Source organism: Leptodactylus fuscus, chromosome 6 (assembly GCF_031893055.1).
Source record: "Leptodactylus fuscus isolate aLepFus1 chromosome 6, aLepFus1.hap2, whole genome shotgun sequence".
NCBI classification, from domain to species: domain Eukaryota; kingdom Metazoa; phylum Chordata; class Amphibia; order Anura; family Leptodactylidae; genus Leptodactylus; species Leptodactylus fuscus.
Genome location: NC_134270.1, coordinates 117,443,853 through 117,463,607, shown reverse-complemented (window position 1 = coordinate 117,463,607; position 19,755 = coordinate 117,443,853). Strand labels below are relative to the sequence as shown.

General features: G+C 43.0%; 1 protein-coding gene across 1 annotated transcript; it reads left to right on the top strand.

Moving 5' to 3' along the window:
• The first annotated feature begins 1,597 nt into the window (after positions 1–1,597).
• CYB561 (cytochrome b561) lies at positions 1,598–14,830 on the top strand. Its single transcript, XM_075277151.1, has 6 exons — positions 1,598–1,710; positions 6,819–7,048; positions 8,025–8,123; positions 10,527–10,630; positions 10,903–11,060; positions 12,497–14,830. Exons 2-6 carry the CDS (start codon positions 6,847–6,849, stop codon positions 12,687–12,689), a joined length of 756 nt encoding a protein of 251 aa, XP_075133252.1. The 5' UTR covers positions 1,598–1,710; positions 6,819–6,846; the 3' UTR covers positions 12,690–14,830.
• Positions 14,831–19,755: the final 4,925 nt, after the last annotated feature.

The following is a 19,755-nucleotide window of genomic DNA, read 5'->3' as shown; positions in this document are numbered from 1 at the left end:
TCCTTAGATGCCTCAGGCCTAATGAAATCCACTAATCTAGTTACTTAATTGGTAAGATATGAGGAGGATTATTCATGGAAACAGATACATGTCCATGTAGATAAGGGTTGCCCTAATGCAGAGGAACAACGAGGGACAATCGGTAGAAATAGGAGACTTTTCTCCACTGTCTGTGAAAAACATGATGAGTTTGGGATTTTGTTGAGCTTGAGCTGGTTATTGTCATTGTAATACTACAGAACAGTATTGGACCTGTGGATATACAGTGTATACCTCTAAGCTTTATGATTCATTATTCCAAAGTGTCCATAAAATGTGAACTGTGCTTGACTATTGTATAGGCTGTCCAGAAGAAAATGCCCGGGGAGTTAAGTGTCAGGGGCATTTTACCTTGCCTAGAATATTTGGCAGAACCTTTGTACTGGGTGATGTAGATACAAACCTAGTTCACAGCGTAAATGGATTGGATGAACACTCACAATTTAGTTTCTGCCAGTGAATATGTGTTCACCATTATCACTGGACTGACCTGTGAAGTGAAAGCACCACTCATCCTCTGAACAGCTGATCGTGAAGGAGCCAGATGTTGTACCCTCACTGATCTAATATTAAAGACCTATACTAAGCATAGGTCACCAACATTTAAATCAGGGAAAAACCCTTTAGGTTAAAGCCCCATGTAGCAAAATGTAGCAAAAAAAAAACAAAAAACAATGCTTAAGAAAAAACCTACAGAAATGTATCACATTTCTTTCTGCAGAGTTTTCCATTGCATTTTTTGCAGAATTTTCCTCTGTAGGCTTTCTGCCATATTATACCTACACAGAAAGTGCTAGCATTTCCACAGGTATAAGTGACATGCTACGATTTTCAAAAACACGGGTTTGAAAAGTGAGCGCCTGTGAGCGTTTTGTACTTCTCCACAGCGAAACCGTTTTTCTTAACCGGACACAAAGTTCTGCATGTCCAACATTGTGCCCGGTTAAAAGAAAATGGTTTGCCGCGGACAGATACAAAACGCTAACAGGGCTCACTTTTCAAACCCATTTTCTTGAATGGGTTTGAAAACTGACTGCTGGGTTTCCGTCCCCTGTTCAGTTTCTCGGGGCAGAACACGGAAATCCAGTAGGATTGTTTAAATCGCGCACGGGCGCAGGTGTGAACCCACCCCAATGAGGCAGCACCTGGCAGATGGTCTCCATTATTTTTCTCAGAAGAGAGGGCTATCTTATACTAATACCTAAGTGTAAAGCTCGCCTTACCCTTTATATACAGTAATAGGAGGCACACATGGGCACAGTATTAGCCTGTAGCTATCTATGGGTGCAGTATTACTAAGGTTATGTCATTTTTTCTGTTCCACTGCTGGTATTGTCAGTACATCAGATTTCCATCATGATACTCATGTGTGAGAAGCCTACATATATGGAACCATCAGTGTGAACTAGGTCTTATGCTTCACTGTTGTTTACAAAGCCTACCCGTGTGATTGTGCCAGTAATGCCCCCGCAGCAGGTGCAGGCAGGTGGCCGGGTGTGCAGTGCTGTGTGCAGGGTCACACCCCAGTGTACTCAGCGCTGCAGACCGAGGATCCTCCTACCAGTGACACAGCCCGGAAATAGGAAAGCCCAGAGTGAGCAGGGCGCTCCATAGACAGATGGGCACCGGGACTGGCAGGCAGTGACACACACCGCGGATCCGGGGCTGCAGGTAGTGACATGGCGGAGGGTTATCTGTATTATATATTACACGGGCCCCATGGCTGTGTGCTGACAGTTCTATACGTACTGCCTGGTGTGTGCATGTGTTCTATATGGTACTGCTGCTTACATAGGGGCTCAGGGTGGTCTCCTAGCTCTGCAGGTTGGTTTCTAGTGACGTGTATGTTGCTGCTGGCCCCTATATACTGTATACACTGCATAGAAGTATGTTCCTGGGGCTGCTTCTTCATGGAGACTTGTTATCTTCTACAAGCACTTCCTTAGATACAATGTTACACTGTTTATTGACTTTCTCATTTCCCAGTAACTGGCCATCCTCCTTGTATGAGGCCAGTATAAGGAATGAGGGGCGCAATGTGCACCCCTGAAAGTCAGCGGGGTACAAGTCTGGGTAGTGACACCCACCAAGAGATTTGGGGTTAGATGAGGGTGGTAATGGGGCATCTTGTCTTGTGCATGAGGTTGTGTTATGCGGTGATGTTACTCATGTCTGACTGCAGATTCCCCTCTTGTTGCCTTCTCAGTTACACCGCTGCCTTGGTGGGATTGTCCAGGTATTTCTTTGGCTACACCCCAGATTGATACAGATTCACTTACACTCACCATAATAAAGTAACCAGTATTTTATGTGCAGTTAGTTGTCTCACCGGAGGCTGCTATAGGCTGGGTGGCATTAAGTGGCACAAGACGCAGGGTGACGGGACCTCAACTATGTGTAGAAACGTTCAATCCCAACCTGTTTGAATGGAAATGGGCGACAGGATCCTGGTGTATGGACTGATACAGGCTCACATCCACACCGATGTACACAAACCATGTATACTAGTGCCATCTCGGAGAACATGGAAAGGGTTCTGTTCACGAGACTTCCCCTATAAAGAGGACCTTTCACCAAGTAAAAAATATTAAATGCCAAAGATCATCTGATTTTTGCTGTTGTCCTGATCAATTTGGTGTTTTTATTTTTTAAATATATTATATGTAACGCTAGCTTCATACTAGCATTGCGGTCTCCGTTGTTAGGGTCCACATGGGGACCTGAAAGATGGAGACCCTGTCTGCTTAAAAAGCAGTTACCTGAAGAAACTCATAGATCCCATAGACTATAATGGGGTCCGCTTGGTTTCTGTCGGTTTTATACTTTTCTTTCCATTTTAAGCAGAATCTGCAGCTGAGTCTGGTACAGAGAATCCGATACAGGTTTGAACTTAGCCTAAATTTTTCACCAAGTCGGCAGGAAGGCCAGTAACCTCACAGAATGGCTTGTGTGCGGCTGCCCAGCCATGTTATTTGGAGGTGTTTGTCATACATTTATCTGGCATGAGAGTCAGTGTTTGCTATCTCATTGTTTAACATCTAGGGAGGTAGGATCAGTGTTCATACATTTGTACTTCCTCGCTTCCTTCCCCCTGGGATTTAGTGTCTGGGTTCTGGCCTTGCTTCACAGCGGGTCTTGTGTACATTTTTTAATATAGCCTACTATGGCATTTTTATCTTTATAATCAAATAAAAGTGAAGTTTTATTTCTTAATTCCTGATGAGATACCCCTTAGGGTGCATTCACACGATGTATTTTGGCTCGTAATCTGGCACGTGTACGCCGCGGGAGCTTTTGCGGGCCGTATACGCTCCCATTGATTTCAATGGGAGCCGGGATCGTATACGCGGCGCTATTTTGCAGCCGTGATTTTGACTGGTAAACACGTGTCAGAGTGAACGCAGTAAAACAGAATCCCATTGACTTCAATGGGTTCGGTCTTGCACGCGCTAGGCTTTTTTACCTATTGCTTTCAATGTGATACATGCATACATGCACTATAAAGCAAAGCTGGTACCGTAAAGTGAGGCTAGTATTGTAAAGCGAGATTGTATGATAAAGTAAGGCCCTATTATAAAGTGAGTCTGGTATAATAAAATGAGGCTGGTATTATAAAGCGAGGCTAATACTCCAAAATCAAGCTTAGTATTGTAAAGTGAGCCTGGTACTATAAAGTGAGTCTTGTATTGTAAAATAAGGCTGTATTATAAAGTGGGGTTGGTATTGTAAAGTGACAATAAAATACAGATGTTATTCCGTTCACAACCTCCTGGCGTCAGTGGAGTTAATGTTCTCTGACATTATACAAGCGGTGATCTGCTGGGTCACAAGCATAGACCTTCAAAAAAGTAGGGGGATTCCAGCGCTACGCTGTGTTAAAAGCAGCGTGACTTTATTTCCAACATGTACATCATCTTCTGCTTATGGTGAGGTAAGGCTGTATTATAAAACGAGGCTCATATTGTAAAGGCTGTTAGTATAAGATGTGGCTAGTATTGTAAAAGCTGCTATTATAAAGTGAAGATGATAGTGTAAAGTGAGACTGTATTATAAAATGTGGCTGATATGATAAAGGCTGGTATTATAGAATGAGGCCGGTATTGTAAAGGCTGGTATTATAGAATGAGGCCGGTATTGTAAAGGCTGGTATTATAGAATGAGGCTGGTATTGTAAAGGCTGGTATTATAGAATGAGGCTGGTATTGTAAAGGTTGGTATTATAGAGTGAGGCCGGTATTGTAAAGGCTGCTATTATAGAGTGAGGCTGGTATTGTAAAGGCTGGTATTATAGAATGAGGCTGGTATTGTAAAGGCTGGTATTATAGAGTGAGGCTGGTATTGTAAAGGCTGGTATTATAGAATGAGGCTGGTATTGTAAAGGCTGGTATTATAGAATGAGGCTGGTATTGTAAAGGTTGGTATTATAGAGTGAGGCCGGTATTGTAAAGGCTGCTATTATAGAGTGAGGCTGGTATTGTAAAGGCTGGTATTATAGAGTGAGGCTGGTATTGTAAAGGCTGCTATTATAGAGTGAGGCCGGTATTGTAAAGGCTGGTATTATAGAGTGAGGCTGGTATTGTAAAGGCTGCTATTATAGAGTGAGGCTGGTATTGTAAAGGCTGCTATTATAGAGTGAGGCCGGTATTGTAAAGGCTGGTATTATAGAGTGAGGCCGGTATTGTAAAGGCTGGTATTATAGAGTGAGGCTGGTATTGTAAAGGCTGGTATTATAGAATGAGGCTGGTATTGTAAAGGCTGGTATTATAGAGTGAGGCTGGTATTGTAAAGGCTGGTATTATAGAATGAGGCTGGTATTGTAAAGGCTGGTATTATAGAATGAGGCTGGTATTGTAAAGGTTGGTATTATAGAGTGAGGCCGGTATTGTAAAGGCTGCTATTATAGAGTGAGGCTGGTATTGTAAAGGCTGGTATTATAGAATGAGGCTGGTATTGTAAAGGCTGGTATTATAGAGTGAGGCTGGTATTGTAAAGGCTGCTATTATAGAGTGAGGCTGGTATTGTAAAGGCTGCTATTATAGAGTGAGGCTGGTATTGTAAAGGCTGCTATTATAGAGTGAGGCTGGTATTGTAAAGGCTGCTATTATAGAGTGAGGCTGGTATTGTAAAGGCTGCTATTATAGAGTGAGGCTGGTATTGTAAAGGCTGCTATTATAGAGTGAGGCCGGTATTGTAAAGGCTGCTATTATAGAGTGAGGCCGGTATTGTAAAGGCTGGTATTATAGAGTGAGGCTGGTATTGTAAAGGCTGCTATTATAGAGTGAGGCCGGTATTGTAAAGGCTGGTATTATAGAGTGAGGCTGGTATTGTAAAGGCTGGTATTATAGAGTGAGGCTGGTATTGTAAAGGCTGCTATTATAGAGTGAGGCTGGTATTGTAAAGGCTGGTATTATAGAGTGAGGCCGGTATTGTAAAGGCTGGTATTATATGGTGAAGACAATAGTGTAAAATGAGGCTGGTGTTATAAAGCAAAGTTGGTATAAAATGAAGCTTGTATTGCATAATTTCAGGCGAAAAAACCTGTGTGTACCAGCAGTAGACCGTCCCCTGTATGTGGCAGCCAGTGTGCCCGGACATCTACCGCTGCTTCCTAAGTTTTAGGTTATTTTCCATTTGTCCCAGGGACGTTAGTAAAGTCATTATTAGTTTGGTTTTATGGTGGCAGAGGAGAAAGGATTTCACCCATCTCTGGTTGTAAACTAATGTGATTTCCTACACGGCTCTTAAGGTTTTGACTTGCCGTCCATGAATGGAGATGTTCTTGCTTACATGCAGAGCCTGAGGACCGATCATGTCCTGCTGACTCCCCAGTGTATGACACATTACAGGACACCGCTCTACATGTGGACATGGCATGTACAGTGATGTCTTCTTGAGGTTTATAGTATGACTTTATGGTCATTTTTCCCCATTAGTAAGGCTTTGGCTTGTGGTCAGTGAATAGAAATGTTCTTGTTGCACATTACAGGACACAGCTCTGCGGTATCTTTTGCAGGTTTGCTGTATAACTAGCACTTTCAGGATGTGTCTCTCACTAATTTTTATTCTGTGGAAATTAACATGAAAATGAGAAGTAAATTCAGTATAAAAGCTGGACAGACCCCGAGTCCTTATAGTGGACTGGTGAATATTAGTAACTGCCCGGGGCTGGCCTGTATCTTAATAAATGGAAATGCAATAGAGGAAAGATGTAATGAGTTTATCCCACACCCACGGATGGTGTTCTCAGCTGACAGACATGTTGTCCCCTGGCTGTGTTCTACCTGCGTCATCTCCCTGCACTTGTCAATTAACCTTATCAGTGACGGGGACGCCATGTACAGCAGCGTAATAATGATCTTATTAGTGATGTGTATCACCTACGGTATAGCAGCAGCACATCTACTGACTAGAGCTGATGTCAGTATAACAGTAGTAGTAGTGACAGCCTAGTACACTATTGTAGTGTTATATCCTACCAACAATAGACAATATTGTATAATACACCAGCTAGACAAATCCCAGAAAAGAATGAGTAGAAAAATATTCTATTTAGGCTGTTTCTGGTTCATATTTATGGAAGTTTTTATTCTAGACTGCTAAAAAGTGCTATCATCTATCTATCTATCTATCTATCTATCTATCTATCTATCTATCTATCTATCTATCTATCTATCTATCTACATGTCTGCATGTCTCTATCTTATCTGGGGATTGGGTATTAGGGGTAGGACTGTGACATTTTTCCCCCTTTACCCCGATATTGTCTCTCTTCTTCATAGTGAGCATTGAGCCCCCTCGTTCTCCATCATGGATGACTCTCTTACCCGAGAGAACACTGGCCTAATGCCATACCTGGTGGCGGCATCTCAGGTCGTGGGGGTGGCAGCACTAGCGGTCACAGGAGCATGGCTGTCTCATTACAGAGGGGGATTTTCCTGGGATGGGGCTGAGCAGTTTAACGTCCATCCTCTTTGCATGGTGCTCGGAATGGTCTTCTTGTGTGGCGATGGTGAGTAAACTGAAGAATGACATGTGATGTGGTTTTCTGCTCAGAAGTTTAGTTTCCACATTTGGAGAGAGTCTGTAAACACCTCAGGGACTCGAGGGTAAAGTTCAGTGAAATGTGATCTTATTAACTGTCTGTGTGCCACATGTCAGCATCAGTGATTTGTTAGATTTATTAGCAGCAATAAATTGTTTGTACAATGAAAATCTATACAATTTTCCATTATGCTCCCTGTATTAATTCCGCATCATTTTCTAGATCTCTGCTTATTGTCATTCATTGTTTACTTCCAGGGGATAAAAATCAGCCCATGATAATGTAATAGAAACTCCTGTGTGAGTAGTGTGCTGTGACTGTAACCAGCCGTGCACCTGTGTATACATCACATGACCATAGACCGTATAGCACCTGACCATGGACAATGTAATACATGACCATGGGTTGTATATTACATGACCATGGACTGTCTATCATATGACCATGGACCGTATATCTCATGACCATGGCCTGATTTGTATCCACTCAAAGTAAATAATGAATGACAGCAAGCAGAGATCTTGAAAATGATGGAATTGATTCAGAAAGTTGTATCTAACCCTATTGTTAGTAACAAATGGCACAGGTATAGATACAAATACTAACTATATCATATTGGTTTTGGCTTCTGATTGGCATCATAATTGCATTACAATTAACAAATTGGAAGGTCCATGAAAATTCTACCTATGATGTGACCCAGTATCATAATGTATAGACCAGAATATGGGTATGGACAGGAATACCCCACAATCCAGAGAAAATGGCTCTTCTCCTGCAGCTGTGTTACTCACATCATCCTGCTGATGCGATTTTTGGCTGCGGGTGTTTCGGCGTGGATCACCCTACACGCTTCACACATATCCTGGCCTGATACTGTGCACTGAGTCTGTTCTGCTGGACACTACATGACACTACCTGTTCATTTGTTATGTTTCTACAGCACTGCTGGTGTTTCGAGTATTTAGACATGAAACCAAAAGAGCAACCAAGATCCTCCATGGCACATTACACATTATGGCACTGATCATATCGCTTGTAGGTAGGTGGGACGTTTTGTACAGTGGTGTGTTGTGTGCTTTGTGTCTTTGTACATTTCATAAAATGTCAGAATTACTTCAATAGCTATCTGCTTCCAGCTGTTCTTTCTATAGTGGCTGGCGAAAACAGCTGATCAGCAGGGGTCCTGGGGGGGGGTTTCAGACTACGGCCAATCAGATATTGATGACCTATCCAGGTTTTCAACTTATTTCCTTTCACAGGACAGGCCTAAGTTGTAGATCAATGGATGTTAGGTCACATGGTCCCCATTGTAATGGGTTAAGGCTTGCAAAGGTATGTTTATATGGAGTTTTCTGGGGCAATTTTTAGATTTGAGTTATTTTTCTACTTCAAAATCTGCCTCACATTCATTTTTAGGGTCGCAGATTTTTTCTGCAAACAAAAAAAGAAAGTTGCATTGTGCCTCATAGCAAAGCTTTGTACAGGACCTCTCCCGCTTCCCTATGATTTTTCCAATAATGTAAGTCGAGTAATTTTTAATAGAATACCTCCCAAATTATCCTTTACATAAATATGGCAGCTGACATTCATTCTGAAGCCCATATTGTTTAATGTATTGGTACCAGACAAGTGGCATAGATACATTATTACAATGAATGTCCTGCTTTTATACAGTAAATGATAAACTGTCTGCCTGCAGTCACCACTAGGGGGAGCTCCAGTACTTTAATGCAGCTACCCTTGCACTCAATGGAAGCTGTAAAAAATCGCTTTATGCTCAGTTCCCCCCTAGTGGCAGGTGTTAGAAAATTCAGTGTCCCTATGTCAGGCAGCAGCATGAGGAATTTAGCGCTGAGCCCCCTCTGCCCATGGGTCCCAGACCAGCTTCCTGGTTTGCAATTCCTTCAGGCGATTTCCACCTAAAACTCCCATTGAAATGAATAGGAAGCCGAAAAAAGTCTGAAGCGCTATTTGAGGCAGAAATATGTGCGTTCCCCCAAAATCTGCACCTTATCACATCCCCTTTACCATGGTAAGCATGGCACTTTCTGCACATTCTGTATGTCTCCTAAACCTCATGTATACGCAGTAATTCTGTCGATCGCCGCTGGCAATATTCTGACCTTTCCTTAACAAGTTGATCTAATTTAGTGACTCTAATTGTCACGGAGCAGATGCGTTTTTACATAAATTATTGGAGGAAGGGGGTACGGCTAGACTGCTGCCGAGTAAAATGTTATTGGTCCCATCTGTCATAGAGCAGACAAGGTGTGATAGAAAGATTACAGGGCATCTCCTATCATCTCTAATAGAGAACAGCAGGAATAATCATGGTTCCTGTCAATATACTTAAGCTATTGACCTCTACAAAAGATATTTGGATTGGAAACTTTGTGACTCGAGGGAACTCGGTATTTTCTGTGGTTAACAGCATTCAGAGTATGCTTTACCGCAGTCATTTTTACCATAGGAGACTGGAGATGTTCATTGACATCTATAGTAGAAGGTTGTGGGCATACTCTATGACCTGTACAGAGGTGGAGAAGATAAGCAAAGCTCATTACCCATTGTGGATATTGGATCCAATGCTATGTACATATAAGTTATCTTTCATTGTAATCTGGCTGATAATGAGATGACTACTGAGAAATTATAAAGCTTAGTGGTCAGAGTGAAAACTACAGGGTTTCACGCTTTTTGTTTTAACCCCTTCCCAACATCCATTGCACATGTAGGGCAGACATCAGCTGATTAAATATGGCGTCAGCTCAAGATCAGAGTGGGCACCATAGTCGAAGGGTCTTTGCTGTTTTACACAGCAGGGACCAGTAAGCAGTGTCCGAGATTGGAGGCAACTTAGACAGTTATCTTCCCATATGTTGTGGTCAAATATGGACACAGTAGCTTGAGACGTTAATGATACTTTAAGGGGAATTAACTGAAGACTCTTCTCCCAGTGAGATCATGAGAGCAGGTCAGTGGTTTTGGAAGCTTGCAGCCTACTGAAGTCTCCCAGGTCTGACAGGATTCTAAAAGGGTTGTCGGACGCCTAAAATTACTGTGGCCTCTTTACTACTAACCAAGCACAGTGTCATTTTGTATAGGAAAGTAGGAACTAAAAATTGAAATTTCCTCGATTTTCCAATGCCCTGTTAGGTAAAACATATCCATCCCCCCTGTTGGGCCTAGTCACGGCTCCAATCTAATGTCTGCAGTACAGTAATGTGCACAAGCCCGACATCACCCATTCAGCACATATGTGAGAGTTAGCTGCACAAAACTTTGGAGACCATTTACTTGTCGGCACAGGGTGTTTGGAGCTCTGTATCAGAAAACGGAGCATTCGGCCTAATGATGGTAAAACATTCACACGTCCTGTTGCCTTTTGGTAAGTAACCTCGTGGTTTGATGATGCAGTAAGGTTGTTTGTGTGTGTGCACAGGGATCATTGCTGTGTTCCAGTTCCACAAGAAGAAGAAGATCCCAGATATGTACAGCCTGCACAGCTGGGTGGGCATTGTCACCTTCTCTCTCTACATCATGCAGGTGAGCAGTCTACCATTCTGTGTTTTACTGGGGTCACTCTAAGCAATTGGAGTAGGTGGGGATGATCCAGATTGTATGTACTTGTCTAATCCCTTATCAGCTCTGTTGTCTTTGTTATGACTATATTGGCTTTGAACCTGGGCCGTGTACATGTGGCATAAAGGTGACAGATGCTTCAGTGTATTACTAGCTGCTCTCTGATGACCTGTTACTTTGCTGGCTGTCCTTTGCATACCATCTGTATAACTATGTGTTATCTCTTTCCTTTACAGTGGATACTTGGCTTCATTATGTTCTTTTTGCCCGGTGTGGGTTATGCACTCAAGAGTCGTTTTAAGCCGTTTCATGTGTTCTTGGGTTTTAGTCTACTGGTGAGCACCATCGCCACATGCTTGCTGGGCCTCACAGAGAAAATGCTGTTTTCAATACCGTGAGTATCTATACTGTAACACACCGGTCACCTACACAACCGCATACTGTACCAATAACTGAGGACTACACTAATTGTAGTGTCTTGTGTTACCTCCTGCTAAACTACAGTCCTCGAGTACCCCCAACAGGTCAGGTGTTTCAGTTGAAGATAACACCCATCACTAGTCATCCAAACCTGGTGAATTATGTATATGGGGGAATCCCAACTCAAGCCAAGAATTGGAGTTGAATTTTACCATGCTACTTTTACCCTGACACAGATGTCTGGCAGCAGCTTACTCTGTTTTCCCCATGGAATACACTTGTATGGGGATTTAGGAAGAATAGTTTTTGGCTAAATAAGCTGATAGCTATTAAGACATACCTTTATTAAACCAGCCCTGCAATACTAAAAGTGCACGGGGAGTTTACACATAGACATTACATCAAGCCAGAATCTGGAAGTTTTTTCTGACTCCAGCTAAAATTGGTCCCATTCTGACCAGGCCCAGGTTGTAGGGGCTGCTAGTGGCATTGTGAACATACATGTCTTGTGTCCAAGTGCAGTGCGTTGGTAGACTACTATTAAGCGAGCGTTCACACTTGCAACCCTGTGCACCCTATGTCAGTCCGCTGGGTATCGGTCCTAAACCCCGGAGAAACTGCATAGGGGACGGCTTCCTGGCGGTAAGTTTTAAAACCCATTCGTTTGAATGGGTTCTAAAAGTAAACCGCCAGTGTCCGCCTGTAGAATCTCCGCGGTGAAACCGTTTTTTGGCCAGGCACAAATTCCTGCATGTTCAACTTTGTTCCGGCCAAAAAAAACAAAACGGTTTCCCTGTGGAGAAGCCGCATACGGACAGGATTAGATAGGATTAGTAAATCTGCCCTGCTCTATGTACTGTCAATCTTAGCATTGTGGGAAGTTTTGCTGCAATTTTGAGATATTTATTAAAAAACTAGCAGAAGTCTGAAAAAGACAGCCTGTAATTCATGATTAAGGGTGCATTCACACTGAGTAAACGCTAGCTTATTCTGAACGTAAAACACGTTCAGAATAAGCGGCGTCTAAAGCAGCTCCATTCATTTCTATGGGAGCGGGGATACGAGCGCTCCCCATAGAAATGAATGGGCTGCTTCTTTCACTCCGTGCAGTCCCATTGAAGTGAATGGGGAGTGCCGGCGTGTACGCTCCGGCATGAGCAGAGCTTGCCGTATACGCCAGCACTCCCCATTCACTTCAATGGGACTGCACGGAGTGAAAGAAGCAGCCCATTCATTTCTATGGGGAGCGCTCGTATCCCCGCTCCCATAGAAATGAATGGAGCTGCTTTAGACGCCGCTTATTCTGAACGTGTTTTACGTTCAGAATAAGCTAGCGTTTACTCAGTGTGAATTCACCCTAATAACAAAATGTATGTTCTTTAGCATTCATTGTATGTATTTTCATTACAGAGAGGAATACTCCAAACTACCTCCTGAAGGTATCCTTGCAAACTCACTGGGACTGCTACTTGTGACATTTGGATTGGTTATTGGGTATATCCTTACACGAGAAGAATGGAGGCGACCGCCATTGCCAGAGGAACAGGCTTTATCAATGGACTTTAAAACGCTGACTCAGGGAGACAGTCCAACAGAACCATAATATATAGTGATCTATCAGTCTGCTGCGCTTGTGATTGTATCTTGTGATACTTGCTCTCCTTAAAGTTTGGACCAGTGTTTGTGTAGTTTAGAGCGGCTCAGAAGCCGGACCCTTTCCTGGGGTCCTGACATGCCATCACTTTAAATGCTACATTAGTGATCCCGCAGTCATCACTACAGAGCTCAGTGAGACGGCACAGTGATGGCTGAGGTGCTGCTCGTTGTAAATGCCTTTTCATGTTACTGTCTCTCCCTTACATGCTGCGTTTCTTCTCTGCCCTTGTGAAGCTTATGTTGAGGCATATAAAGCAAATATGGGAGCCCACATACAATGAGCTGGTTGTACATGGGCTGGCTAGTGACCACTGGACCAGCAAGCCAAAGAAAACAAGCTCATGCTGCAGCAATGCCTAGTGAAACTACTTACATCAATGCCTTTATTATTTGGGCTCACTTTCCCAATAATACATGTCCTTGTTTTTTTACATCCATTTAGATTTGTTTAATTATTGCAAAAAAACAGATGCAAATGGATGGATCTGCTAAATGGGTGTAAAAATGGGATGTGTGTGCCCTCTAAGAGAAATGTAAAGGTATCCTTTAGCCGCTTCACATGGCAGTATTTTGAGACTTGCAGCTCCTCTGTGTTTTCTACCCACTGCTGGCTTACAAATACTGACGTAAAATACTGACATGTGAATACTTCTCTGTGATCTTAGGGAGCCTTCACACGGAGTAAACACGCGCGTATTTTTGCAAAATACATGTGTAAAAATAAGACTTCCATTGATTTTAATGACATTTTTACACGTGTATTTTGCAAAAATACACGCGCGTTTACTCCGTGTGAAGGCTCCCTTACACTGCCCCCTAACCTCCTGACACGACAAGGAGTACATGAATGGTGCCTGTATTTATTTATTTCAGTAAGATGGTTTAGTGCCAAGTCAAAGGGAAGTTACTAATTAGATATTATATTTGCTGTGTATGTGCACGTTTTGCTGATGTTACTGTGTCTTTAAGATGTGGTGTTGAATGCAGCAGCACTTCTTAAAACAGAAATACCAAGTGTGTATGAGGCTCAATGTAATTGTTGTGGAGGCCAGCTCAACCACAGTGACCTCCATGTATATTACTGGTCTCCAAGTGTGAAGAAACTACTACTCCCATCTATCAGTGAATGAAGAGAGTTGTCCTCTCACTGCAGTAGGAGACCATGGATGTGTTAGTATATGTTCAATGTCTGTAAAAAAAAAATTTTATGGTGTTGGTGGGGTAAAATGTATACACACCAAAGTGTATTAGGTAAGAGCAGCCACACTACAAGCTCCTGATATACATGTGGTTATGTAGTCCTACCTCTCATAGGGAATACAGGTCCCTGGCTAGTAACACAGTGTGATGCATTGCACTGTCAGCGTGTGGACAATCTGTAATAACTTCACAAGGACCGACTGCCTTAACTAAAACTTATAGGACGTATGGTCCTAGTCTTCTCCTAAAGTAGCCAGTCAGCCTGAAATAGCCCACATCTTCATTGTAACAGTAGCATTAATAGGAGTATTTGTATAGGGGGTGAATAGCCCTTTTCTTGCTACAGATCCTTATACTTCTGTGGCTTGTGTGTCTGTCTCTTCAGATGTTTGTACAGGCAGCACATGAAGTCTATGGAGATAACCAGGGCACTGACTGCATGTTTTTCCCACAACACTTTTTCAATGTGGCCCACTACGTGGGGCCTTAGCCTCAGTCTATCATGGCGGGTATGAAAACAGCCACCTCCCTGGAGTGATCGGGAGCTGTACTATGCTGATTCTGTAACTCCCATAGAGGTAAATAGGCGTTTCTGAGACAACATTTAACAACCATGCTCATCTGTTTCCATAACTGCTGACCTATAAGTGCAGTGATGTCAGAGAATAAGTAAGTCTAGGATATATAGGGCCACTATTGTGATTCTGACACTGACAGCTGAATATAATGCAGCGAGATGTACTATATGTCTTAATTATTTGTGCCAAATGTGTACACCGGATTTCTGTGATCATAAATGTGTCATTGATACGTCTCCTGTCCTGTCGTTACACATACACCTTCCTAGTCCATTGTAAAGTTATGGTGAAATATTAACTTGTATATACTGACTGTATGGATACAATACGACGCCTCACTATTCCAGATAGATGAGTTTATTTTAATGCACAATGTAAGTTGCACAGTAGCTTTTATAGCACAGGTACACACTTGTATCGGCCTAGAAGCTTTACAAGCGAGTTAGATCTGGGTAATATGGGAATCGCTGCTTTTATGGCGCTGACATTCTACACAGCAGTCCCAATCCTTCCTCCTTTACTGAACAATAGTAGTGGAATATATTAACACCGGCTCCAGCCTCACATGCACCAGAACGGAGATCTACACCGGTCAGAGACTGGCCTAGATATCAGGTATAAGTCTTCTGGTGTTACCAGTTTCTCTGCCTCACCTTGGAAAATTCTCTAATATTCTTAATAATTGAAGTACAAGCTATGTAAACCTGCTCAGGGTGTAAACTTTTATTAGTAAATGTGGCCCAATATATTTTTTAATATTTCCCATGGCTGCTCTGTTAGCCAATGTAAAGAGCAAAGAAACAGAAATCAGTCTTTGTTAACACTGGTCATTGTGACTTAGTTCTGCCAGGTTTCTAATACTACAGACAGGCAGAATAATATCAGTTGTCGCATTATTCTGCTTAGTGAAAGGACAGAAACCTGTTGTACCCATCATACGGCAGTGACGTGAAGTATAAGTCACAAAAGAGATGTCATATCCATCAGTCTAATGAAAAAATAACTACCTTCTGGTAACTGAAGAGACCAGATGGGTAACAATCCAACCTGCCCAACCCTAGTTTCATCTGATACCAGATACGAGGTGACAGTCTGTCCCCATGGAAATTGGACTGTCACTGAATCAAAATGGACATCATTTCAGGCAGCTTACCCAAGTCATGACAGGTAAGCGGGTTTTCTGCTCATATAGATTTTGTCCGTAGGTTGCTTTCCTTTGCGTTCATACTAGCTGCAATTTCCTATTCTCGATTACAGAAGAGCAGCTCTGGAGCACAAATCGCTGTCAAAAATGTCATACTTTGCAAGCTTAGGCCACTTTCATACAGTACAGCTCAGGGCAGGAGGCCTATATTTAGAGCTTCATGTCAATGGAGATCAGGAAAAGCTTTCCCAGAATGAAAACTGGAGATAAGACTTCCTTCATTTCCTGTGTTTGGCTTAAGTATATGGCTGCATCCTTACATGTACAGGGTGGCCATAATATAATCTCAGGTGTTTAGAGTCGTGTGCAGGCTGACCCAATGGACGGAATTGCCTGAAAATTTGTATGTGTGCTAATCAAGGCATGGGGAAACGGACAGCATGAAAAAATAACAAAAAACCCTAAAAATCATCACCAACTGCTTTCTTCTGACAATGACACCCGCATGACATTTGCATTTATGTCTCTGGCCAGAGTGGAAGTGGATGCCAATTGGCCATGGAATATCCTGTGGAGCGGCGAAGCACATTTTTACCTGAATGGACCGGTCAACACACAGAACTGTTGCATATGGGCCACCGAAAACCCACGTGCGCTCGAGGGGGTTCCGCTGCATTCGCCCAAGGTGACTGTTTGGTGTGGGTTCACCTAATCGTTCATGATCGGACCGTTCTTTTTCAAAGATTTGGGCCCAACTGGGGTTGCCACCTGTTCCATCACAGCAGCGAGGTATCGGACAATGCTGGAAACTGTGGTCATTCCCCAACTCCAACTGTGGAAGTGTCTGCAGACGATCACCGTCATGCAGGATGGAGCCCCTCCTCACATCACAAATCCTGTGAACGCTCTTCGTGCACATTTTCCCGATGACAGGATTTTGAGCCGCTCATTCCCTACAGCGTGGCCACCGCGCTCTCTGGATCTCACTCCTTGTGATTTCTGGTTGTGGGGACACTTGAAGGAGCGTGTTTATCGGGGGAATGTCGAAACCCTGCCTGACCTCAAAGACCGCATCACACTGGAAGTGCGCAGCATCTCACCAGAGACGTTACACCCAAGCGTCGAGCACGTTCTGCATAGGATGACCATGCATGATGGCGGCCACATTGAACAGTCATGCTAGTAGGTGGTCCAAATGGGACATCCCCAAGTATCGACAGACGGGTTTTGCGCCGCACGCTCACTGTACAGCACCACATAATCCTCTGGTGGGGTGCTTTCGTATTAATTTTTTTTGTTTTTTTCATGACATCCGTTTCCCCATGCCTTGATTAGCACACATACAAATTTTCAGGCAATTCCGTCCATTGGGTCAGCCTGCACACGACTCCAAACACCTGAGGTTATATTATGGCCACCCTGTACTTTACAACTGGATCACAACAGGTTTTCCTTCTTTCATCTCTTTTTGTAAGACGGGTTATCTATCTCTGTCTACACCTATGTATATGGAAACGATCATGCTGCACAGTGTAAACAGAAGCCAATTTTACCCACATGCTCAGATCCCATGACATGGGCCTAAAAGGCTGACAACTTGCTCACGTTTTGCAACTTTTTGGAGCATTTTTTCTCAGTTATAATATCAGGATCCAGATGTTACATAACTGTGATCTGTAAATAATCTCATTCACATTTTGCACAGCATCTTCCCAATCCGGTGCATGTAGCGGTTGTCTTGAATTGCGAAAATCTCTAAAGTGTTTTTTCTATCTACTGTTTATTTTAAAGAGGTTACTCACCTGGTATCTAATTGAGAGTATCCAATAGGGGGTGCACGGCCCATAAGGCCATGACAAGGAGTGGAGACCCCACCATCCTCCGGGACGCCTCATTTTCTTACAATCACGACAGACTCAGACAATTGTTTGTTTTCAAGTGTAATTAACCATTTATAAATAAGTACATTTTCTCTTTGTCTCATACAGTTTTCTTGTTAAATTTACAATTAAAGTCTGTATAGAGAAGGTGAATTGGGGGAGGGGAGGAAAGACTTTTCACATCTATCTCACATCTCACATGTACAGACAAGAAAAAACAGAGCAAGCAAATACAGTGTAACTGAGAAAACAAAAAAACAACAAATAAAAAAAAACAACCCAGGAGTGTTGAGGGGAGGATGAAGTGGGCATTGCCATGAATACCCAGCACCTTGAGTGCACCTCCCACCTCCTTTGCCATCAGTGACCGCTCTGCGCCGCATTGCAGGACAATCTGGAAGCAAAGGGGGCTTTATCAACAAATGAACGGAAAGAAAACGGAACAAAAATATTTTTTGTGTTTTTCTTCATTTTTTTCCCCAGTTTATTCTTATTTACAAGTTCAGTGCTCAAATCAGTGCTCCCCCCCTCCAGACTCTGGGAGGGAAAGGGGGGCCGCTGCATAAAAGAAAGATAAAACAGACAAAAGAAAAAAAAATTCTTAAAGGAATAATAATCTTAAAAATGCAAATAACCCCTGACCTGAGCACTGCACAATATATATATGTATTTTATATACATATATATTAAACAATGGTTGTGTTCCGTATATTGTTAAAGAGAACGGACCATGCATTGAATAAATACACTGTACAGAGAAGAGTCCTTCTGACTTGGGGTTGAGAAGGCTGTGGGAAGGATCCCCCACACCCCTCACAAGGTTCCTTCAGTTTTTCTGATGTGTGCAATACAGCCGCAGCATGGAGAAGAAGGCAAGAGGGGTGTGCAGAGAGGAAGAGCAAGGGGTGGAGTGTTGGGGATGGCGGAGCCTGGGAGCATTAGATAACTAGAAGTAGAACAAAACATTGTGTCATGGACCTTGCATGGAGCGCCATGTGCCTAAGGTGAAGGCAACTTATTCTCCTACTTCAAGTAAACCATGTCCACTCAGCATGGGTGTCACAAGCAGAAGCAGAGTGAGTAATTAAATCCGTAATAGAGCAAATTACAAAGGAAAAAAAAGGACCCTGCCACAACCATGAAAATCCCTGAACTGTGAACTCTGAGGACTTCATTTACTACCCAATAGTGTGGACACAGCAATACATGCAGGGACCCTCATGTAGGAATACGGCCTAAACAACAGCTGCACGCTTGGGTTACTTTCCTCCTCGCCTGCCTGTTTACAGAGAATGGAACAAGTTAATAGATGGGAAATTTACCGTCAAGAATTGTATGTAAAGGGGAACGCCATAATTGTTCTGGACGGAAAAAAAAAATAAAAACCATTTCCTCTGACGCCTGCAGATGTCAAGGCTGACTACACACAGCAAAAACAGGTAAGGACTGAGAAGATACTGCGCCTTATTACTACGGTAAATAGGTTACGCTCAGTGATCCTTTAGAGTTTATGGCGCTTTAAAGCAAGTTTAACAGAAACCATCAAAGCTTTGTCACACAAAGTGTCCTCCCTGCCCAAACGCAACATTCAGCACTCCAGCTGATGTCGACCTACAACTCCCAGCTCTTTTTGGAGCTACCCATAGAAGTGAATGGGGAATGCAGGGAGTTGTAGTTCTAAAGCAGCTGGAGTGCCAGAGGTTGCTGATGTCTGCTTTTGGATATGTCGGAAACAAAGATATTGTGTCAATGGATACCAGATGAGGGCTCTATAGGTAGTCATGCAGAAGAGAAGAGGCAGGGAGAGCACTGGTCCAAGATAAAAATCCTTTATTTCTTTGGATAAAGATAACGTGTTTCGGGACTAAATCCCTTTTTCAAGTGTGTACGTACTTTGAAAAAGGGATTTAGTCCCGAAATGCGTTGTGTGTTTATCCAGCTATATAAAGGATTCTATCTTGGGCTAGCGTTCTCCCAGCCTCTTCTCTTCTGCATGACTATGATTTTGACGTGGAAAGTCCTTCCTGCGTTCCTGCTTACTGAGGTCCGTATCTTCTGAAAGAATATCATTCCTTATACGCACATAAACGAGCCGCGGAATCCGCCTGAAGAAAGGGCAGTTCGCTTCTTTTTTCCGTGAGCTGCAACATGCCGGTCACGGAAAAAAGTAAGCTAGCGGTCTACATAGACCTCTATTGTGAGGGAGCGGAT